Here is a 19,316-nt window from a genome sequence, read left to right on the forward strand (position 1 = left end):
TAAGAAAGTTTGCATTTCTATAGAGCATACCGAGTTTCTGGTGGGTTTTTTTTATGTTTAGTTGAATATGATTATTAAATTATTGAGTGCAATGCCCTTTTTGGCATGTGCCTCAGCAAAACACCCTGCCAAAAGAATGATTGCAACCATTTCTGACAAAAAAGCTCAAAGGACTAAGTTCACTTAGTTATCCAAATAGACTAAAAAGCTTCTTGCTTTCCTCTGTCTCTCACTGGCCCCTATACATTTCATCACTGGCTTGCTTTCCAGGCTAAGAAAGATCCTGCCTTAAGAGACTTCCTCTACCTCAGAAATACTGGTTATACTTAAAACGCTCACTACAAAGACCACAGCCTTCACTGCAACATAAACAAGCCACTTTTTCTTTATTTTATTTATCATTTGTTGACCAGGAAAGTCCATCTAGGTTCCACAGAGCCTGTTTTCAGCGGAAGCCCGGGGAGAAATGCTCCAGATGCATGTCTTTAGAATGTGGGAGGAAACCGGAGTACCCAGAGGAAACCCAAGCAAACACAGGGAGAACATGCAAACTCCACACAGAAGGCACCCCAGCCGAGAATCGAACCGGAGAACCTCTTGCTGTGAGGTGACAGCGTTAATCACTGCACCACTGTGCCACCCAGGTTGGACAGGTTCTTGACACAGAAACCTTCAACTTCTGTAAAAAGCTTTTCTCATTATCAAAAAATGTAGTTCAGCAACATGATGGCTGGATGGACAGCCATAAATGTAGTCCTTGGGTAAGTAGCATAGCCTTCATCAAACCAGATGGAATATCCACATACTAACCTTTCCCAGCTGGATGGCTAAGATCTAATATTGGTTACTCAAGTCTAGTTGCTCAAGAAGAGGGGCATGTTTAACTAAGAATTCTATTTGCAAAATTACATTCAGTATACATATTAAATCTCTCTCTCTCTTAGACACACACACACACACACACACACACACGCACGCACGCACGCACGCACGCACACACACACACACACACACACACACACACACACACACACACAAAAGCCCCTACTTGTAAAATAGGCAACCTCAGTAATAACATGACACCCACTCACTGAATGAAATTGGAAGTCAAAATGTCTGAAAAAAAAATTCATAATAGAGATGGATTCATCCATGTAATTTCCCACCACCAAAAGGACCATCAATAAATCAACAAACAACTGCTCGGCAAAAAGTAAATCAATAAGAAAACCATAAACTATAATGCTACATACTGGTGTAAACATATAACTTGTGTCAATCCCCAGGATAATCCATACAAAAAGATTGTTTCAGAGCTTCAGCTATGTACAAACAGCTTTCTCCTAAAAACTTAAATCATTGATATTTGCCTTGCTTGTTTGTGTCTTTCGGCTTTTCCCAGTTAGGGGTCGCCACAGCAGAACTCCGGTCCACTAATGATTGGTAGTTGATTTTTACTTGCCAAATTACCAGCTCTGATGCACAACCTTCAACGAAGGTACGGCCATTCATGCATGTCTCCACGCAGAAGACACTCCAGCTGAGAATCGAACCGGACAGCGTCTTACTGTGAGGCGACTACGCTACCGCAGCACCACCACTGCAATAAACAAACAAGCAAACATTTGCCTTGCTGTAATTATAACTGTAAAAAAATGTTTTTAAGTTTATTCTGTATTTCAGTGATTCTCACTGTTACGAGATGTAATCGCTGCCATATTGTATGAGTACTACATCCGTAATTTGCTGTCTCTCTCTCTCTCTCTCTCTCTCTCTCATGTATTGTATTATATTGTTTTGTGCTATTTTTGGAGCTTTTCTCCCCGGGCCTCTGCTGAAAATGGATCTGTGTCCAGTCGGACATTCCCGGTAAACAAATGTAAAATAAATAAAAATAAACTTCCCTCCAATCTAAAGCCATTTGACATTCAGACATTTTAATTTGTGCAGAAGTTACTCACAGACTGACAGTTTACTGAGCTGTAATGCTGACCTTCGCTTTTGAAAAAAATAAATTCCCAGACTTTGTCAATAGCTCAAAGTGTAGAGAGGATTATTTATTTATTATATATTTATTTATTTTTGGAAAACATCTTTAAAACTGTTAAACTGATTACACACCCAGAAACACAGAAAAGTTATTGTGATTATGTAAAACCACAGACTGCTGCAAGAAATCAAAGTCACATTAGCACTCTATGCTTATGTCCGAACAGATGAATCATACCTGTCAATTCCAAAAGAAGTAAAGTAGCTTAATAAGGTTATATGCAAGGTTACATGGCAGTTTATATTGGAAATAAGCAGAGATATTAAAAAGGCTCTGTTTTTCATAATTATGCCGAAAAGTCTTCCAAGGTAAATACAACTTCTGATTTAGTATGGAACCATACCTCTCAACCTTAGAGCAAGAAATCTGGACAAAGTGAAAAATAAAAGTGGGACACAGGCCCAAAAATAGTTATGCATCACAGACACCATTGAAACAACTGTAGCTGCAAACATTATACATTACATATAATCTTTCTATCCCATTATTGTCAGTTAAAAATTATATGGTTCATTCAGTCCTGCCTTCCTTTGCATCAAAGAAAACCATGCTTTGAAATGACAAATGCATTAAAAATAATAAATAAAACAAATTGCATCAGCATCCTGCAAGTTCCTACCTGCAAACAACCACAGAGCTTTCACTGAAACTAGGGCTGCTTGTTTTCCCAGAATGACAGCTCTCCCTAATTAAATCTAATGGTATACAATCTACCAGTATCTGGACTATCTGAAATAAATTAAATTATGGCCTGTAAATCAAAAGTACACTTTGTTTATTTAAACTACATTTCTAAGCCCACTTACTATATTTGTTCAGTAACATCCCAATATCCATTTCCAGGTCACTTTACAAGACATTGGCAGTGGTAGACTTGGCATCCTTCAGAACCCCACAGGCTCACGCTAATACATTGTCCATTAAATGTAAATATCCATCCACTGTAAATGGCAAGAAGCTATGTCTTAAAAAATCTACTTCTGGCATGCATACCCAAGTATTAGGTTTTGAAACAAAGAAACATATTCTCCACAGTCCGTAAGTCTCTGTCTTTAATAATCATCTACTGTTGCAGCACTCCCAACACATAAGCACACACATACACACTAAAATCCCCAACATTTAAAAAATGACATTGTGCCCACTTGATTTGCCTGTATTGATGATCCGCCAAAGCTATGCTTACTGTTGTCCAATCTACCACTGCTTGGACCTCACCAATGAAAAAACAGTACTAGGTGCTTTTTTGTTTGTCTGAAAAAACAATACAACTTTATATGTTACAGTCCCACATAGTCAGTCCATTACTGACCCATTAACCCTAGGCTGCTGCCTCATTCTTACTCCCTGGAACTGCATTACCTTGGATGACTACTTTTATTTCCTAAGCAAAAGACACAAATTAGAAGATAAGGCAAAAATTCAGACGTTCTTTGAAAATCCATACAGTTAAGAGGAATGAGTTCATGTTCAATACAACACTCTCCCTGTCAGGAAAGCCACAATTTAATGAAAGTGTACTTTTAATGTATGATATATTTGTGAGCTAACTTGTTTGTGTTCAGTAGGTAGACTGATCATTGTTAGCCTCTTTGTGCATGCGTCTCTCTCTGTCATGCACACATATACACACACACTTCTTCTGCTTTCACGCACACAATTCTGCTTTCATGCATGCACTCACTCATTCCGTACTTACCTATTAACACAGGTAATTGCTGTCCCTTTCAAAGGCAACAGCGGCAAATCCATACATGAGTCCCTCTTCAGCGAGAACACACACACACACACACACACACACACACACACACACACACACACACACACACACACACACACACACAATGATTGTTTGGCGCAAAATAATTGCGTAAACACACTGACCCTTTTTTGGCTCAAAAACAAAATTAGAATGGTGCTTTGGCGCATGCGCACACTGACATGAGTGTTACAGGTCACGGGAGCGATAAACACAAAACAAAAAAAGTGTTTTGGGGCATGCATACATCGATGTTGCAGTTAGAGGTTGGGGGCCACATGGAATAGCTCTGAGGGCAGCATGCGGCCCGCGGGCCGCAGGTTGGACACGTCTAAAAGTATAATAGAAAAAAGTTATATAGATGTTGACAAGGAAGTAAAAAAGGTAAACAGAAAGGAATATAATCATTTTTTAATATAGCTGGAAACATTACTGGAGAAAATGATATATTATTTTGGAAAAATAAAAGGAAATTGCATAAAAGGTCAAACATTATTAACGTTATATGTTGTATCTTTCGGCTTTTCCCGGTTAGGGGTCGCCACAGCGGAACTCCGGTCCGCTAATGATTGGCAGTAGATTTTTATGTACTGAGTTGCCAGCCCTGATGCACAACCTTCAACGAAGGTATGCCCATTCACGCATGTCTCCACGCAGAAGACACTTTAGCTGAGAATCAAACAGGACAAGGTCTTACTGTGAGGCGACAACGCTACCGCAGCACCAATTAACGTTATGTAGGCAGCAGTATTATTTAAAAGGAAGTAAAGAAGAAGGTTCTCCCGTTTTGGTAAAATATGTTAGGAATACGGAATGTTTATTTAGAGTTTTGAAGGATAAGAAACGATGTGAGAAGTAGACTCAATAAGAGATTGTGGATATTGTAGAACAATATTTTTATTTTTTGGATATGTTTTGCTGCAAAGAGAAAGGAGATGAGGGTTTATAGGAAAAAATCAGATGAATATAGAACGTTTTCAATATTTAGATAAGATGGGAATTGGATGAAGTATTAAGTTTGGTTAATGCTGATTCTGTCCAAGGTACTGATGGACTTACAGGTTCATAGATGTTTACTAGGCTAATGACCACAAGGGCCTTTTTAAGCCTAGCCATGCATCCCAAATCTCTGACAAGTTCTGATACCCTTGATAAGTGCAAACATGGGCCTGGGAGATGAACCATTTACAGGTTACATGTGTCTGTTAAAGAAATGGGTACCAAACCAGGGATGATTTTCTGGTTTTACATCCAATTGTCCAAGTTGCACTTGAATTGGGTTAAGGAGGAACACTGCTTCACATGGATGAGGAGCCTGTTCCCTAGATGGGGTAGTCTCTGGGATACATACCTATCTCTCCAGCAGGTCCTGTTTATATCACAGGCAAGGCTTAAGTCTTTAGAACAGGTAATTCTGGTGCTGTTTGTTTTGTGGATATGCAGCAGGTCCATCAGAGTGCGGTCTGATAATGCCCGGTATGCCAGGCATAGATCTCTTGGGTATAGGATATACTGTATATATATATATATGGGTCTGGGTTCCAACATCGACAGATGACAAGACCGACAGCGAAATCACCGACGCCAGAGGATCGACGGATGAAAACTCCGATGCAGAGAACACCGACATGGGGAAAGGATGTGTAAGTATGCGGTAGTGACGGACGTTAAGGTGCGAGTAAGGTAAGTGTGCGATGTTGACGGTCTGTAGGGGTAGGTGTGGGTTAAGTGAGTTAGGGTTAGGGCGTGGGTTAGGTAAGGGTGCAGTAGTGAATTTTTTTGGGTTAGGGGCGGGTTAAGTGAGTTAGGGTTAGGGCGCGGGTTAGGTTAGTGTGTGATAGTGACGGACCTTAGGGTTAGGGTTTCGGTTAGGGTTGTGGATAGTTGTGTATGTAAGGTTTAGTGTTTGTTTGTTAGGATTTAGGTGTGCTTGTGTTGTGTGTGTGGTTTTTGGTCAGGGAATTTGTTTTGTTTATTGGTTGTTGTGATGATGTGTTGAGTGTGTGCGGTGTCGTGTTTGTGAACTGTCGATGATGTGGTGTCGGTGATGTCGTTGTCAGTGTTATGTGCTGTCGATGTTATAACCTAGAACCATATATATATATATATAAATGAAGGCAGAATGGAAACTTTTGTTTTTAAACATATTTAATATTTGGTCAGAGCGATGTATTTAAAAAAGATGGATGTGAAGGGATGATTAGACTGATCTGGAAAAAGGAGGAAGAAATGGTAAGTAGATAACCACAAATAATACTGATTAAAATATTATTAATGACAGTAATGCAGGGAAACTTTAAACGGCTATGGAATTATATGCAGGAGAAGGGATTTATGAGGTTAAAGGAAAACAGTGCCAGGACATTTTGTGGTCTGTAAGGGACATGGTAGATAATGTTTTAAGAAATAAGGCAACATTTGAAATTATAAAGCATGAACAGTTATGAAACATATTAAGAGTGCATGGTAATGAAGCTACATTTCTGAAATTAATGATTTCAGTTCATGGTGATGATAATAAGGCAGGGATTTTACTGGATGGAAAACTCAAAAATGGAGGCAAAATGGAGACTCTGCCTATGAGCGCCATATCATTTATATGATTATGGGCATTATATTAAAAGAGACTGAGGTAATAGTATTTAGAAGCTAAATATTTTATATGAGATTGGTGTGACCATTATGTTATTCTGTGTAGACGGTCTGGTACTAGTGACAAAGAATAGAGCATGACTGAGGCAAGTAATGCAAGATATAGGAGAGTCACTGGGGATAGTAGGTTTAATATTACATAAAGAAAAATGCAAAAAAATAGGGATGTGATGAAAATAGTTGGGGTTCATTTTTGTATGAAAGTGATTTCCATTCTTGGTATAAAATCTGCAAAGAGGCGGGGTGTGGAAGAGTGAGAAATTATTTTAAAGGAGATTAGCAATATTGTGTGTTGGTAGAAAATCTTAAAATAATTTTTTCATGAAAAAGTGTTGTTGTATAAATTCATAGGTTCATAGGTTCATAGGTTTATAGGTTTATACTAGGCTATCTGCCCGAGGGCATTTACAAGCCTAGCCCATAGTTTTGTGGCTTACACCACCCCTTTAGTATGGGGAACTATACCCATTATTTTGCTGTGCCTCTGTCGAGCAGTGACACTGAGGTAATCCCTGGGGTATATCTGCGATCTCCCATCCATTGGTCAAGATTTCTCTTGAACAAGGCCAGCGAGGTGCTCTTCCTCACATATACCGATTTTGTTCCACAGCATAGGGAGTCTTTGGGTGATGAATCTATCCCTCCAGCACGCCCTATTAATAGCCGTCGTCGAGGTTTAAGTCTCCGCCCTTGTGGCTCTGATGGATCTAGATTTATTGAGGTGAAGCATATTCATCAAATCTGGGTTTGACATGGCCTTGTATGTCAGGCACAGGTCACCTCTGAGTAAGCGACTGAATAGAGCTGAAGTTCTTTCAGTCGGGCAGCATAGGACAGATTTTTGAGACCCTTTATCCTTTTGGTGAGGAACTTTTGTGGCCTCTCCAGCTGCTGCAAGTGTCGGGTCAGATACATTCCGAATGGGGCATTGTACTCAATCATTGGTCTGATGAGTGATGAGTACAGGAAACTATGACCTCCCTTGATCTAGATGTGAATCCCTTCATGATAAGGTGGGCAATGTAGAAGGTCTTCCTAACTACTTTAGCTAAATGGGTGTCGAATGACAGGCTACTGTCAACCTGGGTCCCCAGGTCCCTAATAACTTCTTCTGTGCTCAGTGGATTGCCACCTATGTGGTAGCTAGGGGTAACCTTGTTTTGACTATGCATTTTTGGCATTTAACTTTAGGCCATGGCTCTGGCACCAGTTATCCATTTCTGTGAGACCTTCTGAAGGATATCTGTGTCAGATGTGTTTTCAGTTTGCAGTCATCTGCAAACTTTGTCAGCCATAACCCTCCTGTGTTTGCTTGTACTTGAGTAGATGCCAAACAAGAGTGGGCCCAGGACTGAGGACACCACTTGTGACAGGCTTAGAGTCTGACATGGCGCCAGCAACTCTGACCCTGTGGGTTCTGTCCAGCCAGTTTGCAACCCATCTTGTGATGTATGGGTTAACATTTAAGCTGATGAGTTTTTCAATGATACCCGAGTGGGGTATTGTATCGAAGCTTTTGCCAGATCGAGGTATGCTGTATGGACTGCTTTTCCCTCATCAATGGCTTTGGTGACTGTTTCAAAAGTCAACCAAGTTTAAAAGGCATGATCTGCCTTTGACAAAGCCAAACTGGGTTGGATCCAAAGTCTGCAAATTCCCTATGTCTTTGTTTATGAGATCCATTATGATCCTCTCCATGGCTTTGCAGATAAGGCTTGTCAAGCTGAAGTGGGACCACTGTCGATCCAGAGGTGAGACTATGATTAAACAGCTGTCCTAGCTGTGGGTTTAATTGACACCATCAGGTCCCATGGATGCTGTGTTTTGCTTTGGAGAGCAGTTCTCACTTGGACGTTAGAGATGTTTGGGGGCTACAATCTTGGTATAGATATCTCACCTTTTGGGGAGGGGAGAAGTTTGCACTGAACCTGTCAGCCAGTATGTTGGCAATGTCTGTAGGATCAGTAATCTTCACATCATTTTGAACTAGTTCTGAGCATATCTGGGAGTTTCCTCCCAGGTTTCTTAGCTGAAGAAGGCCTTATGATTGTCTTTTGAGTCTTTAGCTATTTTTCTCTCAAAGTTTGCTTTGGATGATTTTATGAGAGCTCTTAGTTTTTACTTGTAGTGATCAAAGGTGTCTTACCTTTTAAGGATTTTGCTCTATCTTGTAGTAGCTTCCTCCTGTTGTTGTAGAGTTTGTTTATGGCTGGGGTCCACCAGACTGGGACCTTTGGTACAAAGAGTCTTTGTTTTGCTTGGGATTGCCTTATCCATGCAGTCCTAGGTGCTGGTAGAAGGCATTTGTAAGTGATTCAGCGGCTTGGGTACTGTTTTCCACTGCTCGGGGCCTTAAAGGAGACCACACTAGTCTTTAGAAGTGTGAAGGCTTTTATTTCAGGTGGGGGTGGGATGAGGACCTCCAGCGAGATTAGTTTGTGATCTGATCTCACCAGTGAGGGGTATACTTCCGGTGTTGAACATTGTGCTCCCATGTTCGTGATGATGAGATCAAGTATGTTTTCTCCTCTTGTGGGGATGGTGACCAGTTGTTCCATGGCGTTTGAGTTTATGAATTCCAGGAACTTTTGGGCTAGGGTATTTGGGCTTGAGTAGTGTTCCCAGTCTATATTAGGGTAATTGAAGTAATTGGTGTTTGGAGATACATTTATCCCCTCCAGTGTTTTCAGGAAAGCCATGTGAGGTTCCTGAGTTTGTGAGGGTGGCCTGTAACATGCTACAATTTGTAGAGCAGTCTTGCCTATGGTTAATTGCACCTGGATGGTCTCCGATGCATCCAATCTTGAGGTGTGGGTGTCCTTGATGAATATGGATACCCCCTCCTTGGTATTATCCGGATTTTTTTTTGGGGCGGGCATGGTATGAGGTAAAACCTGATAGTGCTGGGGTGCTCTCAGGAGCCTTGAACCAGGTTTCTGTCACAGCACAGACATCGATGTTCTCCATACTGAGAAGGGCCTCGAGTGCATGCATTTTGAGATTGAGACTTCTGGCATTGAGCAGCATTACCCTTAGCTTTTTCCATTTTGTGTTCTAGGGTGGTAGGTTTAGAATTTGAGCCTTGCCTAAAAAGGCATTATGGGGTGGCAAGAGCCTTTGCCAATATCCGGAATCCCAGGGTGACAGGTGCAAGCCGCGTGGCTTGTCCAGCATGTCATCCCAGGCAGACAGACATTGGATCCCCTGTGAATGACACCAGAGTTTAAGCCAATTGTTAAAGCTGATCATCTTATCTCTGTATTGTGGCATCATTCTTGGTGAAGGTAGGATACTGCTCAAGGTCAGGGTCATACCTGCCTGGGCTACATAATCAGAGAGCTCCTCAATGTCTCTTTCCATGTAGTCCAAGGAGTCAGGTCGTTTACACCAGCGTGGACAATGACTGAGTACCTGCTGTTGAGAGACCTGAGTGCTTGCGTTATGTGGCAGATTCTAGCGCCCGACAGGCAGCTTACTGTGACCCTCTCCTTATTCAGTCTGGTGAGCGGGACATCAGTGTGTCTGACTATGGAGTCACCAATGACTAGTGTGTCTGGCATTGTGTTTGGCCTTAAGGGCTGTGACTGTTTGACACTCTGACTGTGAGGTCTATGTGTTGCAGGTGTTGTGTTCTGAGGTGGTAGTTGTTTGGGTGTCTGCTTTGGTGGCCTCTGCTGTTTTGGTAGATTTTTGCTCAGAGCCTCCGAGTATGTCTTTGTGTGTTTATGTGTATGATTTGAGGTTGTGATGGTATTATGTGAGACTGGGTCTATAGTGTGTGTGGTAACCTTCTCCTCCTGTCTGGTCTTGCCAGTCCTATGTTGAGAGAGCTCAGCCTCCAGTTTGGCCATATAGTTGCATCTCTCGCATGTATTTTTGTTTTGTGGGAGGAGGAGAGGGTTGTCTGTGTACATGAGGCAATTGTAACATTGCCTCAATATTCCCAGGTTCACCAGCTGAGCAGGAGAGGACACTAGCAACTGATCCCTCGACATGCTAGAAGGAATAGACAAAAAACCGTTAAAAGAGATTCCGGGGGATGTGGGTGTCTGAGAAATGGGATTCGCCTTTTTGGGGTACTATCTATAACAAGAGTGCTGTATCAAGGTGATAAGTACTATAGGAGCAAGTGCTAGGTTTAACAGATAAAGAATAATCAGTGATATTAGGGAAATTGAGATATTTGACTGGGGCTTAGATGTTTCCCATGAAGAAAGAGAAATTGCTAGAACTGTTTTTCTGGTAATATGGGATTTAGGCTTAATCCTGTTAAAATGGACATTTTCTGTGTTACTTATGGGAAATGAGGCCTAGGGTTAATTAACCCAGTGTTGCATTTAGCATTATGTAACTTGTTTTAGATTTTGAGGAGGATGAAGGGAAATGTACCGAATATAATGTTTAAAAAGTATATTTATAGAAAAAGGGCCAATAGCCTAGTAGCTACCTACAAACCTATAATAATAGGGAAAACTAAAGATGAAGAAGTGTATGAATGACAAAAATATTTTATAGAAATTAAGAAGGAAATGTGTAAAGGGAAGGATGTGGTATGAGGAAATTACAAAAGTAATATTATTATAATGATCCCTGGAGTAAATCGAGTGAGGATGTTGCAAGTGCAATGTTTTTATGGAGGCTAAGTTTAGATACGTTGCCTGTAAATGGGCAATAGCTTTATAAAGTTATGGATGAAAGGTTGTGTTATGAGTGTAAAGAGGAACATCAAACATGTTTTTTGGGATGCTAAAGAGTGAATGGCTAGATAACAATAAGGCTCTGAAGAATGTGAATAAAACAAGTATGGACATGGTATTATAAAAATGTGAAACGGGCATTTGTCAAGGAGTTAGATGGGAAAATATTTGGGATTGTATAGGAATTACAGATGGCAAGATCAGATGACGATTTGTTTAATGAAAAATGATTTTTTAAATTAAACAAATCAAAAAAGACTGTGGTAAAGGAGTTGGGATAGGACGTTGTAGATTGTGTATATGTATGAAATGTAAAAATCAAAATATGTACACATATGTGCACATTTTGTGTTTATATTTCCATTTAAATATGTAAATAGTTGACTATGTAAATAAAAAGAGAGAACCCCTACTATTTGGAGGTCTGTTTGTGAGGTGGTCACTAGAAGGTGCCAGAGAGCTGTTACTAGTGATCATGGAACCTAAGATGGAGGCTGTGAGTGGAGATGACATAGAAAAGAGTGGAAAGTGCATTTCAGAAGGAAAATGTTGCTTTTGAGGTAAATATTGGGCTTGATGGGGTCTGGATGATTCTGTTTAAAAAAAATTATGGATGAAGGAGAACCTATGGAATAAGAGACTATACAGTGGAGTGTGGTGATAGACAAAATACATTATGATATGGAGATGACAGAAAGGCAGGAGGATTGTTTAAACAATGATATTGATAGAAAGGAGGCATATCTGGCCATCAGATTAATTATTTTTAAGGGTGTACTCTGTGTTGGCCTGTGTAAAGTTGTATCAGAGAGTGGTAAACAGAGAGAGAGAGAGACACACACACAGAAGGAGAGTGACACAGATGCAGCAGTGTTTCCAGAGTAAAGACTTATGCAACAACAGTAGCAGGTTCCAGTTAAACACTGCAGAAAGAAGGGGATGTGCAGGTGGAAAGGGGAGAGACTGGGGATACTGGGAGCTGGAGGAAATGGTCTGTGGTGAGGGTATAAACAAAGTATGAACAGCAAATAAACAGTTACTGTGTTTTAGACAATATTGTTGTGACCTAATGATTTAGTTTGCAGATTCTAAGGGCATCAATACACATAGGAGGTGCACATTGCTGTGAAATAACTTTTCAGACATTTGTAGTAGCAGAAAAAAAAATGTTAATGACTGTGAATTAGGAAGTAATGTATCTCCTTGGAAAGAATGTTTATCAACAATTAAATTTTAATTTTTGGGGAAGGTCAGCATAATGATTATGGTCTTTACCTCACAGACACAAAGTATACAGTGTGATCTCTGTTTTTTGGCTATGCTTGTAATGATCTGCGGACCGATAGCCTAATATTTACCTATAAACCTAACTGACCAGTTAAAAAGAAAACTGTTGTTACAGTTTAGAATAACTGAGTTAGAAGAGAATTATTTATTTTTTTTTCTTGCAAGCTTATGTCTAGATGTGCATATTATTAAAAAGTTGCAGATTACAGAATAAAACAAAAGTAACCGGTTGCAATATGTGCCTAATATGATAATGTGAATGATAAAAAAGGAGTTGTAAGTACTGGAGACAGTACTTAAGATTTTTTTTTTTTTTTTTGTGGGGGTGAATCACATGTAATTCACATGGATTCTACAAAAAGTCGGTGTGGGCAGTGTGGGGAGCTTGGCATTCCAGAAAAAAATGTAAACCTCGTTGCAGGAAATGTGGGCGTGAGAAGTATTTTTGGTTTGACTGCCCATTAGTTATTGAAAAAAGTGAAATTGAGGGAAATGAGAAGGAATAACATGTTTTTATGCAAGAAAGAGTCAAAGAGAACGATGAAACGATAGTTGTTGTAGGTGTGAGGGGTAGGGGGGGTTACGGAACTGCAAGGTGAAAATATAGGAAAAATACACTAGATGAAGTCCAGAAACTACTAGATGAAAAAGAAATGCATATGGGGTAGAAAACAGGTTTGGGGCATTAGAATCACAGGAAGAAGAAGATGTAGATTTGAGTTCTGAGTCTGAGAAAAAAGGTAGAAGGTTCTAGTGAAGGAAGGATGATTGGGAGAAAAAGGACGTGAAAACATATTAAGTAAAAATGCAAAAAATGGGAAAGTGCAGTATAAGTATTGCACCACTGTATGCGAGTGGCATGAAGAGTGATGTTAGAATTTGTCAGTTGGAAGAGATGCTTAACCGAGACCTCATCACCCTGAGTTGGTGGTTGCTATGGTGGATGTAAAGATCCCACAACACTTATTAAAAAGAATAGCAGAAGACCCTTGGTGTCCAGCCCAAATTTTTCCTAGCCAGTGTGAATGGCACCTCCAGTCTCCTCTGAAAATAGGCCGTTGGCCTCATGGGGCTAACCTAGTCAGCAAAGTATAATTAAAACAAAAATAAACAGAACAAATAAAAGAATGATATTGTTTGAATGGCATGTAAAAATAGATATACAGATAACTTATTTGCTTGCTATAAGATGTTCAGATAAAAAGAAAAGTGTAGAATTTGAGCTGCTGTGGAAAGAAATAGTTGTATGGACTATAGGGAGGCATCCATGTCCAGGTATTGTAGTCTTCTTTAAAAAAGAAGAGATTTTAATAGTATATATAATGGTGACAGAGTATTAGACTCTTTATGAAAAAGTTGTGATGAATTTCTCTATAGCAGAAGAAAGATGTTGAGGATGCAATATATTGATGTAAAAATGATTATGAGTTGGTGGATGAAATTGTTGCTTAATCTCATGCCACACTTTATGGAAAGTGAATTTCTGGGTATAATTATTGTGGAGAACAAGGTTAAATCCACATAATATTAGCATTGTTATGGATCAACATTTGACTAACCCCTGTATTATTTTTGGTTGTTAAACTAGCTAAAAAACTGATAGCAGAAGGTTAGAATTAATGGATATAGTTCTGGTTTGGCCTGAGTACATATGGGTGTTATATGGGGTTCTGTATCAGGGTCCATTTTATTTAACATTGTATTTTATCTTCTGCCAGCATCAGATTCAGTATGATCAGCAATGGCCAGCAAAATATGCGGACAATATTAAATTTGTATCCTTCTTAACCTACCCTGCTAACATTGTCCAGTTCAACTTCTGTTTGATCACTGTCACATTCTGGCTTAAAGAATGTGGGCTTAATACTGATAGCTTTTAATGTGGGGTCTTATACTTTTGGAAGTAATGTATTAACCCTTCTGTAAGTCTAGGCTCAGTTGATCTTAAACTTAGGACCGAGTATAAAGACCTAGGGTTCACTGTGTGTAATAACAATTAGTTATGTATTACCATAACGATAGATGTATGTGGCCCATCTCACCTACATTCATTACTGATGGGCTCGGAGCCGAGAATCTGCTCCGACTCGGCCGATAGTTACTAGCACAAAGTCTCTAATTGGCTGGGCTAACCCGGTATCCCAAGATGCACTACGTCCAAACCCCAGATCTTGTTTGCCAACCATATAACAGTGTTACATACACAACCTCACAGAAAATAACACAAGCAAGAAGAGAGAAAAAATAACATCCTCAGAAGGGTCTAAGAACATAATTTCCTCCAAGTCCACCAGGAAGGGGGAAGGTGATGGACCACATACATCTATCGTTATGGTAAGTACATAACTAATTGATGTAATGTGGTCCTATCTCACCTACATTCATTACTGATGGGACAGCATCCCTAGCACCTATATCCTGGGAGGCTCATGGAAAAATACTCCTGAGTACCGTGGAACCAAAGGAAGCCCGGCCTCTAGACGCCACGTCCAGCTTGTAATGAGAAATAAAGGTGTGCGGAGAGATTCAGGTGGCCGCAGCACAGATGTCATCCAAAGAGAGCCTAGCATGATAAGTTACTGAGGCAGCCATAGCCCTGGTAGAATGAGCCTTAACTGGGAAAGGTAAAACTCTGCCTGCTGATTCATAAATAAAAGAAATACAGTCCGTAATCCACCTAGCAATAGTACTCTTAGTCATGGGGCTACCCTTCTTGTTCTCTGAAAAAGACACAAACAATTGATCCGATTTCCTGTGGAGTTTCGTTCTATGCAAATAAAACCTTAGCTGTCTATGTACATCCAGCTGGTGAAATTTGAATTCCGCTTTGTTTGAAAATTTTGGAAAGAAACTGGCAACTCAATGGATTGATGAAGACAAAAGGTGGAAGATACCTTAGGAAGGAAGGAAGGGTTGAGTTTCAAGGAAACCCTATCCTTATGGAAGATCAAATAGGGGCTTTTAATGGAAAGGGCTTGAAGCTCTGATACCCTCCTGGCTGAAGTAATGGTGACCAGAAAAGCTGTCTTACAAGACAAATATTTTAATTCACAAGTGGCAGCTGGCTCAAAGGGAGCAGAAGTTATGGTTCGAAGCACCAAGTTTAAATCCCATGGCAAGACTGGTTGTGCTACTGGGGGGCTCCTTTCAGGAAGGCTTTACAAAGTTTATGGCCCATAAGGGAAGGCTCATATGAAATGTGGAAATTAGAAATGGCCACCAGCTGTACCTTAATGGTAAAGGGAGTGGAACCCTGTCTGAAGAGCATAGCCAAAAAGTCTAAGACCGCAGACAAGGGGGCTGTGAAGGGGTCTAGATTATGCACTTGAGCCGAAATAGCAAATCTCCATTTGCTAGAGTATATCTTTGTAGTGGATGACTTGTGGGAGGAAGACAGGATATGTACCACCTCAGGCCAAAAAGAGTGTAGTCTGACTAAGGATGGAAGTGGAGAAGCCAAGCTGTCAGCCTGAGGGTTCGTAGTGATGGATGGAACTGCCCCGACAGATGAGTCAATAGGTCTGGAGCTGGGTCCAGAGTCCAAGGGCTGTCCACTGTGTACTTCCAAAGAAAAGGAAACCAAACTTGATGGGGCCAGTGTGGTGCGATTAGAATCATCTTGCGTCCCAAAGCTCTTGACAATAGAGGAAACGGAGGAAAGGCATAAAGCAGACCGGGGGCCAATCGTGGACTAGAGCATCCCTGTGTGACTCCCCCTGAGGGGGGGGGGTCAGAGTGAAGTACCTGCTGCACTTGGCATTGAGGGGACTGGCAAACAGATCACAGCAAGGTTGAGTTGAGTTGCAACTCGGTCGTTCAGGGACCACTCATGAGGCATCAGAATAGCTCTGCTTAGCCTGTCTGCTATCACATTGGGCTTCAATAGAAAACGTTGGGAAGACACTGCCCAGTTCCACACTCTCATGGCCTCTCTGCAGAGGGGATAGGACTTGGTTCCTCTCTGCTTGTTCAGGTACCACATGACTGACATGCTGTCGGAAAGAATATGGGAAGAGAGCTCTGAAGTGCTTGCAACGCTAGTAGCACTGCCCTCATCTCTAGGACATTGATGTGCAAATGTACCTCGTGGTCCTGCCATGTGCCTTGGACCATTCTGCCCAGATAATGCCCCCACGTGGTCACTGTGGAAGTAGGAGACATTGTCCAGATTGGGTGAATGAAGCCACCAACGTAGGTCCTGTCAGCATTGTTCCATGATAAGAATTGGATGAGACAGAGGGAATTCCTGAAAGGACCACTGGACTGATAGAAGACACTGGAGGATCCGCATATGTAGCCTGGCTAGCAGTACTAGCATGATGGTAGTCACCATTGATCCTGGTAGTTGAAGAACAAATCTGGCCTGGACTTTCTTGAGGGATAGTAAGGCCAAAACTTGAGCCTCTGTAAATGCAACACACTGTGATGGAGACAGATTTTTCCCAGTTGAAGGTAATGTATTGGCCCAATGTGATGGTAGCCTTCATTGCTCGATGTGTAGTAGCCTGGTGGGGAAGGCAGTGAGAAGCTCCAGTCTCCCAGATGGAAACACCTGGAATCCCTGATGTCTCAGGTGAGCTGTCACCATTGCTAAACATTTGGTAAACACCTGGGGGCTGTGGTGAGACCATGACTCCTGGATGCCTTGTTTATCTTGATGTGGTAGTAGGCATCCTTGAGTTCGATGGAGCACATCCATACAATAAGGGAGAAATGGACTGAAGAGTGACCATTTGGAATTTGGACTTCAGGAAACAGCTGAGATCCAGGATGGGTCTCAGGTCTGTTCTTTTGGCACCAAAATAATCTTGAGTGAGTTCCTGATCTGATCTGGTCTGGGGACTGGTTGGATGAGTCCTTTTTTTTCAGCTTTGAGACCTCTAGTGCTTGCTGCTTGATCCCTTGACTGGAGGCGTCTGGAATTTTTCTTGGATGAGGAGGAACATGATAAAGGGAATGGTGATGCTTTACCAGCTCTGAGTAGCACACAGTCGGCAGTCCCTCAGGGATGTTGGTAGGAGGATCCATGGCGATGCCTTCCAGAGTATTCATGATTGGCAGGGAAAGACTTCTGAGACTTCCTATACCTCCCTCTGTGCCTTGGGATAAGGCCCCCTATGGCAGACAAAGTCTTACCCTCCTGCTCACATCTGGTGAGAGTGTCTTTCACTTTGGGTCCAAAGAGTGAGGACCCAAGACTTGAAGGTCTCCGCTGGTGACACAGGAGCATCCAGGCTTGCCTCCTGAGGGGTTGACAGTAGAGGAAAGGGTAGACAACTGACAGTCTGATTCACTGCCTCAGGAAAGTTACCCGATAGGTTATCTCCCAATTCTTTGAGGAGATGAGCTGAGTAAAGTGACAAAGGTAGTTCAACAACGTAAAGAAAACAGGGTATGCTTCCCATACTGATCCATACTCCTCACTCCTTGTGGATGGAGGATGAACAGAAGCAAGCCTCTCTTCTTGCTGAGTGGCAGACACCATGGCATCGACAGGAACTCCTTTAGTTAAGAACTCTTTTCCTGGGGGTGCAGACAACTTGTTTGGGTAGCTTCCATGGAGTCAGGATGTTCCCACACCCTTCTCCTCACCTCTCTGCCTCAAAATATCCAGGAAGTCAGAGAATGAGACATCGAGGTCAGTATCTGAGGTGACTGACTCGTCCGGGGAGTCTATGTGCTTCTGAAGAAGTGTCCTAAATGAAAACGCAGGTGTGGAGACATAGCGTTTGTGCTTTCAACAGTCTTGGATTTTGTGTGCTGAACAGCTTCTGTATCTATTCTTTGTGTTCGTGCTTTCAACAGTTTGGACTTTGTGTGCTGAATAGCTTCTGGATTTTTTTCTGTGCCAGCCGGAACTGTGGTAATAAAATTCAACATTTTATTCAACAAGGTTGTTGTAGCCTTTCTCCTCTGGTGCTTATTTATCCAGTGTCTATGTGCTTCCTCTTGCACAATTTCTTTCTGGGAGGCTCCTCAGGCAAGGACTCTGAAGGGCCCTCAGAAAGCTGGGAGGGGTATCCTCAGGCCTTGGAACCCCGCTGTCCACTGATGGGGGGCATCAGAGGCTCTAGCCGGGGTGTTCTGGAAAGGAGTGGCTGACTCGAGTGATGTTGCTGAGGACCTGGCCAGTGCAGTCCTCATGGCCTTGAAGGCGGGTCCACCAATGCACCAAGAGAGAGACTCGGAGCCGAGGTTTGGAGTCCCGATGTATCCCCCTTGGGTCCAACTGAGGAAACCTGAGTACCAAAACCAGAAGATGGAACCGAGAAGGTTAGAGCCGAGGTCAGAATCCTCTGGCTCTGATGACACAGAGGTGCTCGGAGGAGGAATAATCGGAACCAACAAGAGGGCAGGCTCCAGAGCCGACAGGGTCAGAGCCGGAAATAGTTTAGTCAACACCGGCGACTGGAGGAGCCTCTGTACCACCCTATCCACATCCAAATCAGACAACCTGGAAGATTTGGAGGACACAGAAGGGGGTCGAGAAATCTTTTCTAAAGGATCCAGCATAAGACTAGGAGAACGGCTCCAAATTGGCTCCAGGAGAATCAGAACCAATGTCAGCTCCAGTACCACGGAAATCTCCTACACCTATCAAGGCCAATGGAGCCGAGGAAGGTGAAACTGTCTTCAATCTCTTCTGAGACCTCTTTTATGAGTTAGGCTTAGATTTTCCACTAGGGGAGGAAGATTCCAAGGCTTCTTCAAAGGCAGGTTTTACAAGGCCCTTGAGAATCAATTAGTTTTTTTCTCTGTTGCAAGACTCTGGAACTAAAAGAGTGACACACGCTACATGATTCTTGCAAATGTATGGCACCCAAACAATACACACAGATGGCATGGCCATCCATCAAAGACATCTTGCAAG

The 19,316-nt window shown here is 41.8% G+C and overlaps 1 protein-coding gene across 1 annotated transcript in view; it reads right to left on the reverse strand.

Annotated features, from left to right (window-relative positions):
- Nucleotides 1-18,118: 18,118 nt before the first annotated feature.
- Nucleotides 18,119-19,316, reverse strand: part of LOC122815490 (vomeronasal type-2 receptor 26-like) — a 204,490-nt gene continuing 203,292 nt past the window's right edge. The window contains exon 8 of the mRNA XM_044088030.1: nucleotides 18,119-18,303. Within this exon, the coding sequence (XP_043943965.1) occupies nucleotides 18,119-18,303 (185 nt within the window). The remainder of the gene's footprint in view (nucleotides 18,304-19,316) is intronic.

This window comes from Protopterus annectens, chromosome 1.part1 (assembly GCF_019279795.1).
Source record: "Protopterus annectens isolate FY-2018-M chromosome 1.part1, PAN1.0, whole genome shotgun sequence".
NCBI lineage: Eukaryota > Metazoa > Chordata > Ceratodontiformes > Protopteridae > Protopterus > Protopterus annectens.